The sequence below is a fragment of the Athene noctua genome, chromosome Z (genome assembly GCF_965140245.1).
Source record: "Athene noctua chromosome Z, bAthNoc1.hap1.1, whole genome shotgun sequence".
NCBI classification, from domain to species: Eukaryota; Metazoa; Chordata; class Aves; order Strigiformes; family Strigidae; genus Athene; species Athene noctua.
Genome location: NC_134077.1, coordinates 39,234,032 through 39,249,703, shown reverse-complemented (window position 1 = coordinate 39,249,703; position 15,672 = coordinate 39,234,032). Strand labels below are relative to the sequence as shown.

The 15,672-nt window shown below is 35.4% G+C and overlaps 1 protein-coding gene across 6 annotated transcripts in view; it reads left to right on the top strand.

Annotated features, from left to right (window-relative positions):
- PAM (peptidylglycine alpha-amidating monooxygenase) overlaps positions 1-15,672 on the top strand; it is a 149,408-nt gene that overhangs the window by 86,782 nt on the left and 46,954 nt on the right. For all 6 annotated transcript variants that reach the window (XM_074933223.1, XM_074933222.1, XM_074933220.1 and 3 more), the window contains exons 6-12: positions 943-1,028; positions 2,697-2,780; positions 11,059-11,107; positions 11,514-11,581; positions 13,172-13,252; positions 13,367-13,443; positions 13,739-13,842. In XM_074933223.1, coding sequence (XP_074789324.1) covers positions 943-1,028; positions 2,697-2,780; positions 11,059-11,107; positions 11,514-11,581; positions 13,172-13,252; positions 13,367-13,443; positions 13,739-13,842 — 549 coding nt within the window. The remainder of the gene's footprint in view (positions 1-942; positions 1,029-2,696; positions 2,781-11,058; positions 11,108-11,513; positions 11,582-13,171; positions 13,253-13,366; positions 13,444-13,738; positions 13,843-15,672) is intronic.

Here is a 15,672-nt window from a genome sequence, read left to right as displayed (position 1 = left end):
TTCATCCTGTAACCTATACCCATGTACAACAGTTAGTGCCCTCTTGGATGTGGTCCAGGTACATGTGCTATCTGTACTACTGTGTCTGACTGGTCTTTTACAGATTCGGTAGTGTCTGTGCCCTGAGTTTATCAGTTCTTTAAGATTCAAGGTGTCTAGAGCTTTGGGAGTCTTTCACACTTCACCCTCAGTGTTGCCTGCAAGGTGTAGCTGCAGAGACTATGGATAATGATAGAGCTCTTGGGTTTTTTAAGTATTTGTGACCTGTTTGGGGTCTCTAACCTGGCAAAAGCTTCTTTTTTCTACCCCCTCACCCCCACCCCCCCAGCTTTTTTTTTTTTTTTTTTTTCAAGTGTGTGGGTTTTTTTGTTTATGAAAACCAAAAAATTGTGCAGTGGAAAAAAAAAATAACTTCAAGCAGTAAGCTTGCATTAATCACACTCTTCCACGTACTTAAGTACACAGAAGAACGTGAGTGCCTCCTTACCTGTTGATTCACACCTTTTGATTCATATGCAGCTTCTTGCCACCTTTTTAAAATTAATTTAAAATATCAATTTTGACTTAAAGCTTTGATGGCGTGTGGTTTTTTTCTGTTCTGCACATGAGTCCTGTCCCTCTGTGTAAATGTGGCAACCACTGTAATTTTGTGGCACTTCAGCTAATAGTGCTAGAAATTACCATATAGTGCATTCTCACACAAGGTTCCTTTTTCATTACTAGGTTGGCAGGGACCATCAGAACTGTCTCTGGTTTTGACCCTGTATGTTTAACATGATCTTAAGGCAGAGGGAGGAAAAAAAAAAAAAAAAGAAAAAAGGAGGATCTAGGAAAGCAGTCTACATTAGGATCTTAAAATTAGTGGATGTAATTCACCTGTCCTTTTCTGATTTCATAACTTAAAAATTATATGCCTTTTGTTTTCTTTCCTCATATTTTTAGGGACTGTGATGAAGGAACATGCAAAGACAAATCTAACATTTTGTATGCTTGGGCAAGAAATGCTCCACCCACCCAGCTACCCAAAGGTATTGTGCCTTTAATGTGAAGCTCTTGTGTGCAGGGTCAAGGGAGAGAAGATGTGGAAGTAAGCACCTGGCTTATCTAGGAACCTCCTGTAATGTTTTTATGTCTAGTTGATGGATACTATATAGACGTCAGTCTTACAAACTATGAATATATTCTGCTATGCTTGGGGTTTTCTGTCATGCTGTTTGCTGTAACATGGGTTTCAGCAGGGGAAAAAAAGGCTAAGGGATAGATAATGGTCATAATATAATGCTTTGTTTTTATATAGTATTAATCTTGCATTTTCTCCTACATGTTACTGGAAGGATACTATTTATATATCTTTCAGTAGCGCACAGACTGCATTAAAATAGTTTTGTTTGTTTGGGAAAACACAAACAAGTTCAGCCTGAATACTGAAACTTTTTTGTGTCATGAGTATACTTGAGAATTTTATGTGATTCTTATTTCTTAATGCTTTGATGTGGTTGAGTAGGATCTTTATATACCCACTTTTCTTGTATGATAGATGACTTTGCTGAATTCAATCAAAATTTTTAAAGCTACTTGGAGTGGGTGTGTCTGGAAGACAGGGAGTAGTTCTTTCTAATAACCGCTAAAGGTCCTAGATATATCTACCATCTATGTAGCCTCAGTCTGAAAATACCTTGAATTACAGAAATTTTTTCTTTTATCTTTTACTGCCTCTTTTCATAACCATGAGCAGTGCACAGTATCATGAAGAGGTTTATTTTTAATAATCCACTTACACACCAGCACAAATGTTATTTGATTTGGTTATCAGAATGTCAAGTTAAAAAAAATGTTGCTTGGAGGATTCTAAGGAAGCCTGGTGTTTGCTCTGCTGTTAAACCCCAGCTAGCAATAATTTTCTTGTCTCTAAGCTGTCCATAAGCACTGGGTTTTTGGAGAGGGTTCATAATGATACTCATTTGTGGTCCTGTTTGTAAGTAAGCTTTGTTATCAGTAGTGTTTAATCTAGTGGGACTCACTGACCGAACAGGAATAAATTGCTTTCGCTTCTTCTTTCAAACAGTGTTCACTGTAGAATTAGTTGAGAGAATCCCCTTTGGTGATAGTGATATTTTGCTGTTTCTGTTTTAAATTCCTCCATTTTCTTCTGTTCCTGTGCTTACTTCTGTCAAAAAGGAACATAACTTCATAATTTCCACAAGATTTTTTTTACATACAATATTAATTTATACCTCAAAATATATTGCAGATCTTTTTAGCTTTTCATTCTGAGTGTGTTCTTAGGAAGTCAACGTTAATCAGTTTGTGTCATTCGCAGATTGTATGAGAAATTAAAATTCTACCAAATCCTACGAGGATGGCAAAACCTGATTTTTACTTTTTTTGTATATAGTGTTATATATATATATATATATATATATGTGATTTGTATTGATATTCTTGGATTAAGAGAACTGTTTGCTTAAAGCAGGTATCTGTTCATTAATATCTAAGTTATGGTCCTAGCTTCTTAGTCTGGGAACATGTGTTGTGATAGTGGTGTTTTCAGGATGTTTTCGTCACTGGTGTCTCAGTGAAATTTTCTACCCCGTCACTAAGCCGTTACAGTGATTTGTGGTTTTAGATACGGTCAGCAGTGGTGAACAATCTTACATTTTGCTGTTTCTGAAAACAATGCATTTTCCTTCTCTTAGGTGTTGGATTCAGAGTTGGAGGGCAAACAGGTGGCAGATTTTTTGTGCTTCAGGTACACTATGGGGATATTAGTGCTTTTAGAGGTATGTATTTTGGAAATTTGTTCTGTAAGTTATATCAGTTAGAGCATTAAAAATACTTATATTACCTGTAGAAAACAATTTTGCTTGTTAGTGCTATTCACAAATGTAGAAATCAGTGGGCATATTTGTAATAAAGTTTGTATGTTTATTTCTTTATAAACTTGATTTATCTTTATAAATGTTTGAAAAGTGAACAGATGTTTTTTCTTCAAAAAATATAGAGCAAATGATTTAAAGTAATGAAGAAACAGATTAATAATTTTAAGTGTAGGAAGAAACTTGTTTTTCCCTGCTCAGTGTTTTCTTTAAGAAAGTTGAAACAAGTACCTGTGAACACCCTTAATCTGTAACCTTGCTTGATTGAATAGCTGGTGAGAAAGATGACATACACTGACCAGTCAATCACAGTATCTGTGTTTGGAAAAAGTTGTAACTAGTGAAGACAGTGTCTTTTCATACTTTTCTAAAAGAAATATTAAACTGTCATTTCAAGCATGGCCATATGATTATAGTTGTCAGTGAGTGTTTCACAGAATCACAATGGTTGAGGTTGGAAGGGACCTCTGGGGGTCATCTGGTCCATCTACCCCTGCTCAAACAGGGCCACCTACAGCTGATCTTCCAGGAGCATGTCCAGGTGGCTATTTGATATCTCCAAAGATGGAGGTTCCACAACCAGTCTGGGCAAGTGCTCAGTCACCTTCTCAGTGAAAAAGTCTTTTCTGATGTTCAGAGGGAACCTCCTGTGTTTCAGTTTGTGCCCGTTGTCTCTCATCCTGTCACTGGGCGCCACTGAAAAGAACCTAGCTATGTCATCTTTGCACTTTCCCTTCAGGTATTTATATACATGGGTAAGATCCCCCCTGAGCCTTCTCGGGCTGAACATTTCCAGCTCTCCCAGCATTTAATCAGAAGAGAGGTGCTCCGGTCCTTTCATCATCTTTGTGGCCCTTCCTTGGACTCTCTCCAGTATGTCCATGTCTCTCTTGTACTGGAAGGCCCAGCACTAGGCACAGTACTCCAGGTGTGGCCTCACCAGTGCTGAGTAGAGGGGAAGGATCACGTCCCTGGCCTGCTGGCAGCACTTTGGCTAATGCAGCTGAGGGTGCCATTAGCCTCCTTTGCAGCAAGGGCACATAGCTGTCTCACGTTCAGCCCTGTGTTCAGGAGGATCTCCAAAGCCTTTTCTGCCAAGGAGCTTTCCAGCTGGGTGGCCCCCAGCATGTACTGGTGACTGGGGTTGTTCCTCTCCAGGTGCAGGACTTTGCACTTCTCCTTGTTGAACTTCATGAGGTTGCTGTCAGCCCACCTCGCGAGTCTGTCAAGGTCCCTCTGAATGGCAGAGTAATTCTCTGGCATATCAGCCACTCCTCCCAGTCTGGTGCCATTGGCAGACTTGCTGAAGCTACACTCTGTCCCATCATCCAGCTCATTAATGAAGATGTTGAACAGGACTGGACCCAGTATTGGCTGGGTTACACTGCTAGATACCATCCTTCAGCTTGACTTTATACCACTGATCACCACTCTCTGGGCCTGACCATTCAAACAGTTTTCAATGCACCTCACTCTCTGGTCATCCAGCCCATACATTATAAGCTTGGATTAATGAAATTTGAATTTCATTAACACATGTTGAGATATTGATGATCTAAGATTTTTTGGGACAAGGTTAATTTATTTTTTTTATTTATTTAGATTTCATGTTGTACTTTGTTCTTTAAACCTGAAATACCTTGTTCTGACACCTTTGAGAATTCTTATTTTTACTCTGTGAACTACATCCTGTATGGAGTTTTTTGGTTAGGGTCTCTCTAGTCTTCAGAAACAAAAAAAACAGTGGGTGGTCATTCTCTTGGAACTCAGCTGTGATACACTACTACGTAAGATTCAAATGAGAATGTGAAGATCCTCATTGGCTAATGATAATCAAAATGCTGGTCTTGAAAGAAGAAAGGGGAAGTAAGCTGAATACTAGCTAAAAATTAAGGGAAGAATATGCATTACACCAATAGTTTGAGCTACTCGTGGCTTTTGAATCCTTCTGTGGTACCATGGTAAATGATCCATAGGTGTGTTTGGTTTTGAACAGAGAAGTTACCCTGTAGCTGGCAGTGTCCCAGTGCCGTGCTGCCTCTTCTATACCCCTTTGGCAAGGTCTAGCCAATACTCATTGAGGATTTTCAGTACTACTGTCTGAAGTTGAATGTATGATTTTTACCATGACATGAAGATACAATGTAGCATAATGGTAACTGAGAAGGAGGAGGAGGGAATAAAATTTAGCGTGCTAGCACTATTTGACTGGAGTGTATGTGCAAATATACACAACTGAAGTTGAAAGAGCTGTTTTTCATGAGACAGTTCAGACAGACCCATACAGCCCATCAGATTCTTTGCCTGCTAAAGTCACAAATAGTTAAGCCTCTGAAGAGAGCATGTTAGTTGAGAGCCTGCTCTTCATTATTGTTTGGGGACACTGAGAATTCTCACTGTTTATTTGCACTCATAAGTATATGTATGTGGTTATTAAAAAAAAAAAAGGAAACGAATGAGATCAGTAATCTCCACTGCACATTAGTTGAGGATGTGTTTTGAAGTTTTTATTAGAAAATTAATTTTGTAGTCAGAGCTTCTTCTCAAAAAATCCACTTGCCCGCTTAGATAAACTATAGTGAAGTAAGTTAACACCTGGAGTTAAAACTTGATTTTACACCAACACCCCCCCTGCAGCAGATTTCCTTATTTTTTTGCCTAGAATCTCTGCGTGAAGATCAATGTCATAGATATAAGCCTGCAAAAAAAAAGTTTAAGAAGTATGAACTTGATGGGACTAATTTAGGAGATGATACTAGTGTCATGTACTGTTTCAACAGTTAGGGTATGACAGAATGCTGTCTGTTTTATTTCAGCGCCTTTTACTGGGTAGTCATCTCATTTTTAGAGTGAAAAATGTTCTACCTTTTGAGCCATTTTTGTGAGAAAAAAATGTGGTTAATGTAGTCTGCCTGTCAAGATTCCAGAACAGAATATAATTTAAATCCTCTAATAAATTAAATGTCCTAAACCTTGATGTGATGTTCACAGATATTTGAAGCATAACCTTCAACTAGTTTTACAGGTATTTTTAAACTTCGAGAATGACCTAAAGGGAGCTTTTTGTATGAGTGAGGTGTCTGTTAATAACTGTGGCTTGTCAAATTGCAAGAATATACTCATTATAGTTTATCTGTAAGCACGTACAGTTGTTGTAATTCAGAACAGAGGACAAATGATGAAGTATACTCAGTTAACTTGTTATGCTTTCAGTAGCACATCAGAGATTCAAAAGCACTATTCAGAGTTTAATTTTCTGACTTACAGTTCGTTGCAAGTCTAAATATTTGGCTTGAATATGTTGACCAGTTATTAAACTAATTATGCTTTCTCTGCCTCCCTAGATGTAATCCAGAGCTAAATATTAATATTTAGATATGCATTTCATGTTCAGATATCAAAATAAACCTTATTGTATCTTGTGTAAAATACACATAATTAAAAAATAAGCTGGAAAACCAAAAATAAATTTACAAAAAAATGGAGATATAGGCAAAGAGCCATCTTAGAAAAATAGTAGTTGTTCTATTTGACTTTCTTCACCTTTTATATTGCAGAATCAAAAAATATTTTGCCTTGGAGTTAAAGCTGATATTAGATTGAGTTATGTAACAAGTAAAAAGTTGTCAGAAATTTGTCTGTCTTTTTTATATATTCATGAGTGTTTAGGATTCAGATTCAATTAAAAGTAAATCTAGCCATCATGAGAACCATAAGGCACCCAGTCAACTTTCAGTTTGGACTGTAGGAGTATGCAGTGCAGTTGTCATACTGTTCTTGATTTATTCTACCATATTAAGTACCATCAAAATATGATTTTTAAAAATGTGGGGTTTTTTCCAATCTCTCGAATTTTTTTTTCCTACTCTCCCTATAAACAAAGACTACTGTTGTTTGTAACCCACCATACTATTATCTTTGTCCTTTCCAGCACATCTGAGAACGTAGATGTTATCCCCAAGGATCAAAGTAATTAAAAATTATCAATAATAATCTTTTAACTTGTTCTGTATGAAAGTTAATCACATTCCATCATTTTCTATATGTGTAACTGTTGCATTTTTTTAATTGTTTGCATTGTTTGAAGCAATTAATAATTTTGTCAGTATGTAAGTACTGACAAAAGTAAGCTCCTTTTGGGAAATTCTTTAATTTTTGTTCAGCTTTGGTTCCTTCCTCATTTCCTTGCTTGTTCCCTCTCTTTTCTTGCACAAGGCATGCATAACATGTGTTCTCAGCTCCTTCTAACCTCCACTTCTTCATGGAGAATAGATATATTTCTTTCCACTATCATTCCCTACAAGAATTATGTTACCACATTACATGTAATATCACAGATGTACCTGCTTTTGTGAGGGGGTTGTAGGGTTTTTAGTGTTGGATTTGTTTGGGGGATTTTTTGTTGGGGGGAGTAATTAATTTTGGCCACAAAGCTGGTAGATACCTTAAAAATTTTCTTCGTAAATGTGTGAATTGTAGGTTGTCATTTGATTTCTAGTCTTATTTGAACACTGGGTTCAGTGGGCTTCTTTTTGATAACCTAACGTTTAACATTTGTGTCTTGAATAAAATATATTTTACGTATTCCCAGGTAGTCATATCTATGATATATTATTTTATCCTTTGAGCAAGTCAGTCATCTGTGACCTTTACAAGGTATTCATTTTGTAAAAGGTTATACTGAACCAGGATCAACAATTGTTTGTCTCTTTTCTGTTTGGAAAAGAAGTTGTGAAAATGGTACTGGGGAGTCTGTGCTTGCATTTTGTTTTTCACAGTCTGAATAAAGGTAGAATTTCATTCTACATGTTACTAGACTTTTTAAAATAATTTTGCTGAATTGATTTCAGATGGTGAACAGATGAGCAAGAACAAGCACTTTGACTCTCAAAAAAACCCCCTGATTCAGCTAGTGTTCTTCTGTGTACCAAATATTAGGGATCAATATTGAATGCAACATACTGAATTTATCTCTACCAAGACTTCATTTTTGTACTGCGTGTATTTGTCTTTTTAAATATAACTTGCACAAAGTTACTTCGCAGTGGGCATTAGTTTTGGAATTGCCTTGCTCGGAGATTGTGCTCCAACTTTGAGCTTACTTCTTATCTTTAACAATGCAAAACCAATTCTGAGACCATATGTGGAGATTCTGGTACAAATCTAAGGGCTGACTTAGGCTGACTGGGGTTTGGAGCTTGACAAAAAGCACCACTGTGTCACAGTGAAAGCTTTTAAGTATTCTAGTAGTCATCTATGTGTGCTACACTGTTCCTATTAAGTATTAGAAATAGAGCAATGAAGAAGCTGAATAAATAGTTTAAATGGTGTGCTCTATAATTTATAATCCACATACCCAGAGTGAAAAGAGAGTAGGTTTTGAAGAGTGTTTATTTTTCTAATTCTGAATAAAAAAACCACAGGATTTTAAGTATCTAGGAAACCCTGGAAGTCTCAAGTTCTATGGCAGATTATTATACATGTAACAGATCAGGATTGTAGATCTGAATAGACTGAGAGGAAGCCTGTCAGACTGGTATTGGAAGTTTTGTCAAAATCAGCCTACAGAAAGAGAGCATTTCTGTTTAGGGTAGTTTGGCTTCTCAGTTATGAGTGAATCAAATGAAACACTGTTTCTAGTATTTGAGATACTTCTCCTAGCAAGCATGATTAACAGGAGTAGCACAGACGATTCCTTTTAACTAATTCAAGCATTTATTGGCAGTTAAACGTGTAAACCACTACAAATTTATCAGGTACAATTTTTAAAAATTATGTGTTTAAAGTCTGAAGCCAGTGTTAGGCTTTAACATGCAGCATTGATTTGATTTGACATGTCTAAATAAAAACAGGGAATATTTAATCTGTGTTATATTTGCATATCACACAAAAGGCAGTCATAAGCACAGCTTCCAGTTTCATTTGACTTGGAAACTCTGTGTGGACTTTCCAACTCAAACATTGCATGGCTTTCATTTGAACCTGTTTCTGAGGTACATAAAATGCATTTTTGGTCTTTGCTGCATGGTGAATAGTAACTAGTAACTTCTTTGTTCCCATAGCAGTGTGTATTTGCTGAGCAGCTGAAACACAGGAATCAATGTAGATAAAGATGGACTGACAGACTGGAAAGGAGACTTTAAGAATTTTGTTTGGTTTGTGCATTGTTTAAGGATATTTTTGTTCAGGTCACACAGCTAAGCTTGAGAAGAGTTTGAATCCGGAATGGGCATGGCCTCACTGCAGTCAGTGTTCTTGGGTGGAGGGTTCTGCGGCTTTGCATGTTTCAAGGAGGTGAGCTGTGGGGAAGGAGAAGCAAGGAAAAAGTTTTTCCAGCATACTTCTATAGCCGTTAGAAAAATGTTTAGCTCGGTCATGGCTAAATATAACCACAGACAAAGTTATAATGAGCTGTAGGAATTTCTTAAAAGTCTAGACCAATATTTTACTCTTGACACAGCACTACAGATCACAATCTTGTGCCAGAAGTTGATTTGTGTTTCTCCTGTTGCTGATTAATATGATTGTCTTGTATAGTAGCAACAACTTTTCCACTGTGTTCAGTTCATTTTGAAATTGCTCGATTTAGGTGAAAATACTGAATGAACATTTTTTCAATACTCTGAAAATGAAATAGTGTGAAAACACTTTAATACTGGCAAACTGTAGTACATTGGAGTTGTTTCCCTCCTCCTGCAGTGCTGTTTTTGAAAGAGACACTATGATGTAATAAGGGTTAGATTTTTTTCAAACATGACTCATGTTTGGCATATGACAGGTTTGGTTTTATTGTTTTGGGATAGTTTTTCAGCAGTGTTCAAAAGACAGGATAATGATGTTTTCAACTGCAAATTGCAAAACTGAGAGACTCATAACTACCAATTACTTTTTACATTTTAAATTTTATTACTTTGAGTATACAGTGAAGACTTTTCCAAATAAAAATTGTTAGTTGTAAAGGTACAGCTGTGATTTATCAGTTCAGATTTTTAGATACAGAAGCAGTTGTTGGGACACACAGAGCTGGAGAAACTAAGAATTCTCAGACGCCATGATGATAAGTATTGTGAGAACTTAGTGAAATAGGGTTAGCAACTTTTTCACTTGCATAACATATGTACTAATTTATACATTTTGTAAAAATAGTGACTGTCTACTTTTTGAACATACTGAAAAAGTTATAGTATCAATGATGGTAAAAATCAAACTGAATATTATCCTTTAATAATGAAATGTGGTGTAATGAAAACATCTAACGTTTGAAAAACTAAATTGATACTTATAAATCTCTAGTCTCCCTGTTTTGTCCCACTCTAGTCATTATCCTTCTCTTCAAATGTGCTGCTTTTTTCAGTTTGGAATCTAGCTACCAATGGGAGGAAAGTCTCTCCCAAGTTACCACTTGTCAGCAGACCCATAGGTACTCTTGTCTTTCTTAATTGAAGCATATACAGTTAGAGGGAATTTTTTCAGCATTTTCTGTTTACTGACTGTGGAGTTATATGCATCTTCTAACTACAGCTGGTTTTGGTATAAACACAAGGTAAGGAAAAGAATGAAGATTTAACTCCCACATGAACAGTTAAAATTGAGTAACTATCAAGGTAATAATATCTTTAAATCAAAATGTCAACCTTAGTAAATAACACTGATACAGTACGTTAACAAATGTATTAACTGTTTTTAATATCCTTCTAAAATATCCAGTGTTAAGCAGAACCAATGTCAGGATTTCACGAGTTCACCTGTTGACTTTATTACCAGCATTTCTGGCTGCTTCACTGTTAATGGCTAAAATCATTGCTTTTCCATAAATCTTTCATTTTTCTATCTCCTGTCAAAATACAGATTTGTTTGAAGGAAACCAACTTTTTCTGCTATTGTAAAAACGACACTGTTTCATCTCCCATACACTAGTTCATAAAGATCTGCAATTTTTAGTGCCAAAAAAGCATTTTTTTATCCACGAGTTTTGCTCTGTATTAGAATTTTGCTACAGATACACTGTGATACTCTGCTTTGTGCAGATTTGAGTTATGTTTCCACAGTATGCAAGTTTTACTGCAGACAGTACAACTAAAACTTATTTTGTCTTTATACAGCAGAAGAATGTTATTAATGTGGAATAATTATGCATGGATTCACACTTGCTGATGATTAAACTGGTTTGTGGTTTTTACAGATAAACACAAGGACTGCTCTGGTGTAACTTTACATCTGACACATCAAAAGTAAGTATCTTTACAAATAGCTGTTATGATTATTTTCATCAGAACAGAAGGTAAAATTTGTGTTTCTGTTAAGAAACTTGATGAAATGGTGCTATCAGTACTGAGTTAATCCAGCTTGTGCACTTCATATTTGGAAATCTGGGACAGCAATTAGATGATCATTTTGTCCTATTTCACATTCTTTGTAGAAGGTGCTTTAAAAATTGTAGCTCAGTATGGGAAAAAAAAAAAAAAAAGAGGGAAACAGAAGTGCTGTGTAACATCTTCTTTTTCAGTAGACCAGTTTCAAATGTAATCCAACACTTATAATAGAAGTTACTGGAGTTAGATGGTATTGCATATCATGTCACTTGTGGTCGGGTTTTACAAAGAACTTGTTTAGCAAAGCTCGGGTTTTGAATTGCAGGCAGCCTTTGATTGCTGGAATGTATCTTATGATGTCCGTGAACACTGTAATACCACCAGGTGAGAAAGGTGAGTTGTAATTCTACAAAGTGATTATATATTTTCAACAACTGATTTCTTTTTTTGCTGTTTATTGTGGAAGAAAATTCAGCAGAGACTTGCTGAACTGTAGATGGACAAATTAATTGCTTAATTAAATGATGAAAAAAATAGTTATTTTAAAATTGTTTATTTCCCAATGACTATGTCAGCAAAGACAATCAGTGTCGTAGAACAAAATGTTGTACAAAACAATAATGTTTTGTGAATACTGAAGCTTCTAGGATTCTTAAGAGTGTTTCTTTGATTTTTTTTTTGTCTTAATATTTTACCAAAAAAGCCCTACCTTTTTTTTTTATTCCTCCCTTCCCCCTGCAAAAAAACATAGTGGTTTTTTTTTTTAATTCATGTGCATTTGTCATTGATGCTAATTGGGATTTACTAAGAGTTGAGTTTTAATAAATGAATTTCTACTACTAAGGAGTTGCTCTTTAAAAACTTTCCTGTGTCCCTAGTTGGCTAAAAGATCAAAATGCTAAAAAAACACTGTAAAACAAAATTTCCAAACAGTTTCTATTCAGAATCCTACTCAGTGGATTTTACCTGAAACTCAGCTTGGATAGTCCCAATATAATTTCTTCAAGCTGACGTGGAATGTTGTTTTAAGGAAGTTGAACACTGACTTTACATTTTCCTATGCTATATCGGAATTTTAAATTAGCCGAGAACACTATTTGTCCCATTTATAGTCAGCTGCCTCAATAGGATTAGGTGGTCAAATGCTCAGCTGACTCCAGCTGTTCAGTGAATTCAGCACTTGAAATATTTTTAATGTGAATTGAAACTTAACATATTCTACTTTTTAATAGGAAAACATATTAAACAAATCCCCCCCCCCCCAATATTTGATCAATGCAGAAATTTACTTTTTCAGCTGGAGGAGTGAGGGAAAGGGGAATAGAAACAGTTCTGTTCCTGTTGATATCTGCCTTATCATCTTCAATCTAATTTGCAGTTCTTAAGTAAAGCATGAAATTTGTTATAACAGGAAAAATGCAGCCAGTCCCCATATACCTCTAAGAGGCATCTGTAGGCTCTTCCTTAGCTACTGTTACTGCACCTAACTCAAGTACTAGCCTACAGATGTTGTCTGTACAACTGAAGTCTGCATCTAACCCTTCATCTTTAGGCCTAGAACTGTAAGATCTTAAAATCAATCCTTCATTATAAATTACATGAGTTTAGAATTGTATCAGTTTATTTTCATTTTCTCTTGAACAGACTGTTTACCGTAGTCCCTCAACATAGTCTGTAAGCAAATCTATTACTTTGCTTCATTAAATAGAAGTAGTGTATGCTGGAAAAAATACTGCTGAGTTTTAGCCCCATTTTATATATACATCATCACAGAAAGTAATTCAAGTGACTTGGACTATACTTATTTTTTCTTCACAGATGTCTTGAGATAGACACTGCAGAAATATAAGATGTTGTCCAGTATCTTTTGAAATTCTCTTGTACAGTGTATCTTTTGTAAATCACACTGAATTAATGAAGCACAGCAGAGTAACTTTCCTGTTTAATGATGTGTTTTTCTTTATTGCCATCATATTTTAACAGTGGTTGATGCAGACATTGCCTGCCATTACAAAAGGTTTCCAATGCACCTTTTTGCCTACAGAGTTCATACACACAGACTAGGTAAGAATTTTTTGCAACATGGGAATATCAAATACTTAACAGAAAAATGCTGACACCACACCTTCAATTTCTAGAAGTATATCTCATGTTCACATACGTATTGGTATGTTATAGGTAAAGTAGTGAGTGGATACAGAGTGAGAAATGATCAATGGACATTGATTGGTAGACAGAGTCCACAACTACCACAGGTTGGTTGTTTTTTTTAATTCTAAGTGTAAATTTTAATTATCTTTTTTTAAAACTGAGAAGCTGAATTTGTAGTCATGTACCCACAGATTTGTGTCATGGTATTTCCACTGGTACTTGTTGTGCCATTGGACGTGAATACTGCCAGGCATTATCGTGATTACATTATGATTCAGAAACCATTCTGAAATTACTTTTCAGGTGTGTAGGACTGTCATTCTTGTATGTGTGTGTGTATATTGACATAAATAATATGAGACTCTTTCACTGATTATGATGATTCATCCTGTCTTTCAGGCATTCTATCCAGTAGAACATCCTGTAGATGTTAGCTATGATGACATCCTAGCAGCTAGATGTGTGTTCAGTGGTGAAGGCAGAACTACAGAGACACATATAGGGTAATTTTTCTCCATTTGCTTCTTTCTCTAACCGTTTTTTCACAAAGTATTGGTTATCTATAGAAATGTATTTGTTTCATGTCTTGTTCCAAGATAATTACCACAAACTGTCATATTCTGCTAGAATGGTTTGTTTTGCAGTCTGCTGTCTAGCCTGCTAAAGATTTAACTCTACCCAATATTCATTACCTTTACTTATGTGAATAATCACTTTGCTGAAGTGTTTAGAACATTTCTCAGGTGAAGCTACACTGCCAAAGACCTTACTCAGATGTTGGGCTGTTCTGCACTTAGAGAAGGATTCAGAATATCAATTATAAAAAATGTGTTTTTTAACAAGTTGAAACTATTGACCATTTAAAACAAAATAGTGAACCTTCACAATTTCTCTTCAGAAAGAAAATTTATGAAAACTTATAAAATTCTTGTAAGTTTTGACTCATTGTAAAATCTAACCTTAAAAATTCAGAATAATATACCAGTTACCTTTTTTGCAATATAAAAATATACAAGCTTCTCTGAAAAACAGTAAAAAATAAATTACTAATAATGATAAATAGGAAAATCTGAACTGTGTTTGTCAGTGGTGCTGTTTAACTGAAGGTGATAGACAGAACTTTATTAGACCAAGTTGACAAATACAGCTGTAAAAATATATGTAATATTAATTCTCTTACCTGGCTCTAGTTCTCTGAACGTAATTTACTGTATATGTAGAGATATGAAGATTACCAGCAGGAATCTCCCCATTCTGGTAGTATGTGCTGCAGCACCCCAAAGGACAAGGTTTTAGTGCACTTGACTACCCTAAGATGCATCTCAGTAGAGGGTTAAGGATTCAACACAAATTTTTCACCTTTCGGTGGTTGGTTAAAATGCTGATGAGTAGCAGATGAAGCAAAATGAATTGTTTTAAGAAGAGGTTTTTACAAAGGCTGTAACACTAACAAAAATAAATCCAAAATCTTAATTTAACTTTAGACCTTTTTTTTTGAAGTTCTAAAAGTTTCTGTCATGTTTCTGTAACATTCAAGTAGTTCCTGCTTGCTGAATAATCCTTGCAGTTTAAAAAACAGCCCCACGAAAATTTATGGTCTTCTGTTTCAATGTACTAATGTGCTTTCAAAGGGCAAGTAATAGTAACAGAAATTAAAGAAAGAGGCACACATTTATACTTTTATTCCATAATTTCTACATATGAATTTTGAGAAAAAACACCTAAGCATTTTAAGCAAATATGTAAACATTACACAAAACCTCATGCATAATATAGAAGTATATATGGTTGGAAAATAATTATCACCATAATATGAAATGAATGGATGAAAAGGAATGCATCCACAACAATGCTTGGGTATATGGAAAGATATACAGCTAAAATAATTAAAATGAAAGTTGTTTGAATCTTGGAAAGTGTCGTCTTGATGTTGCAGTTGTCTTGCTCCTAGAGTGACTTATCAGTCCAAAAGAAATACTAAAAGAACCTTTGAGTTCCAAATGTAAAAAATGAAAAATGGGAAATGCAAACAGAAAGGGAAAATAATCCGTACCTGAAAAGGATCAGATCAAGTCTGCATGTTCACTTTCCCTGTAATTATCTGTCTGGTTTTGTTTTTTCTTAAACTAGCTGAAAAAAAAGACCTGATTTTGCTTGTGCAATTGACTGCATACAAGTTCAGGGTAATTACACAAGCACAGACTTAATGCATCTGGTGTAAAAAGGCGAGACACAAGTCACCTCTTCAAAAGTTTCATAAATCATCCATTTCAGTTAGCTGCATTTCTCCTCAAGCTCAAACTTTTGCGAATTAAAGGGCTGAATTATCCTTT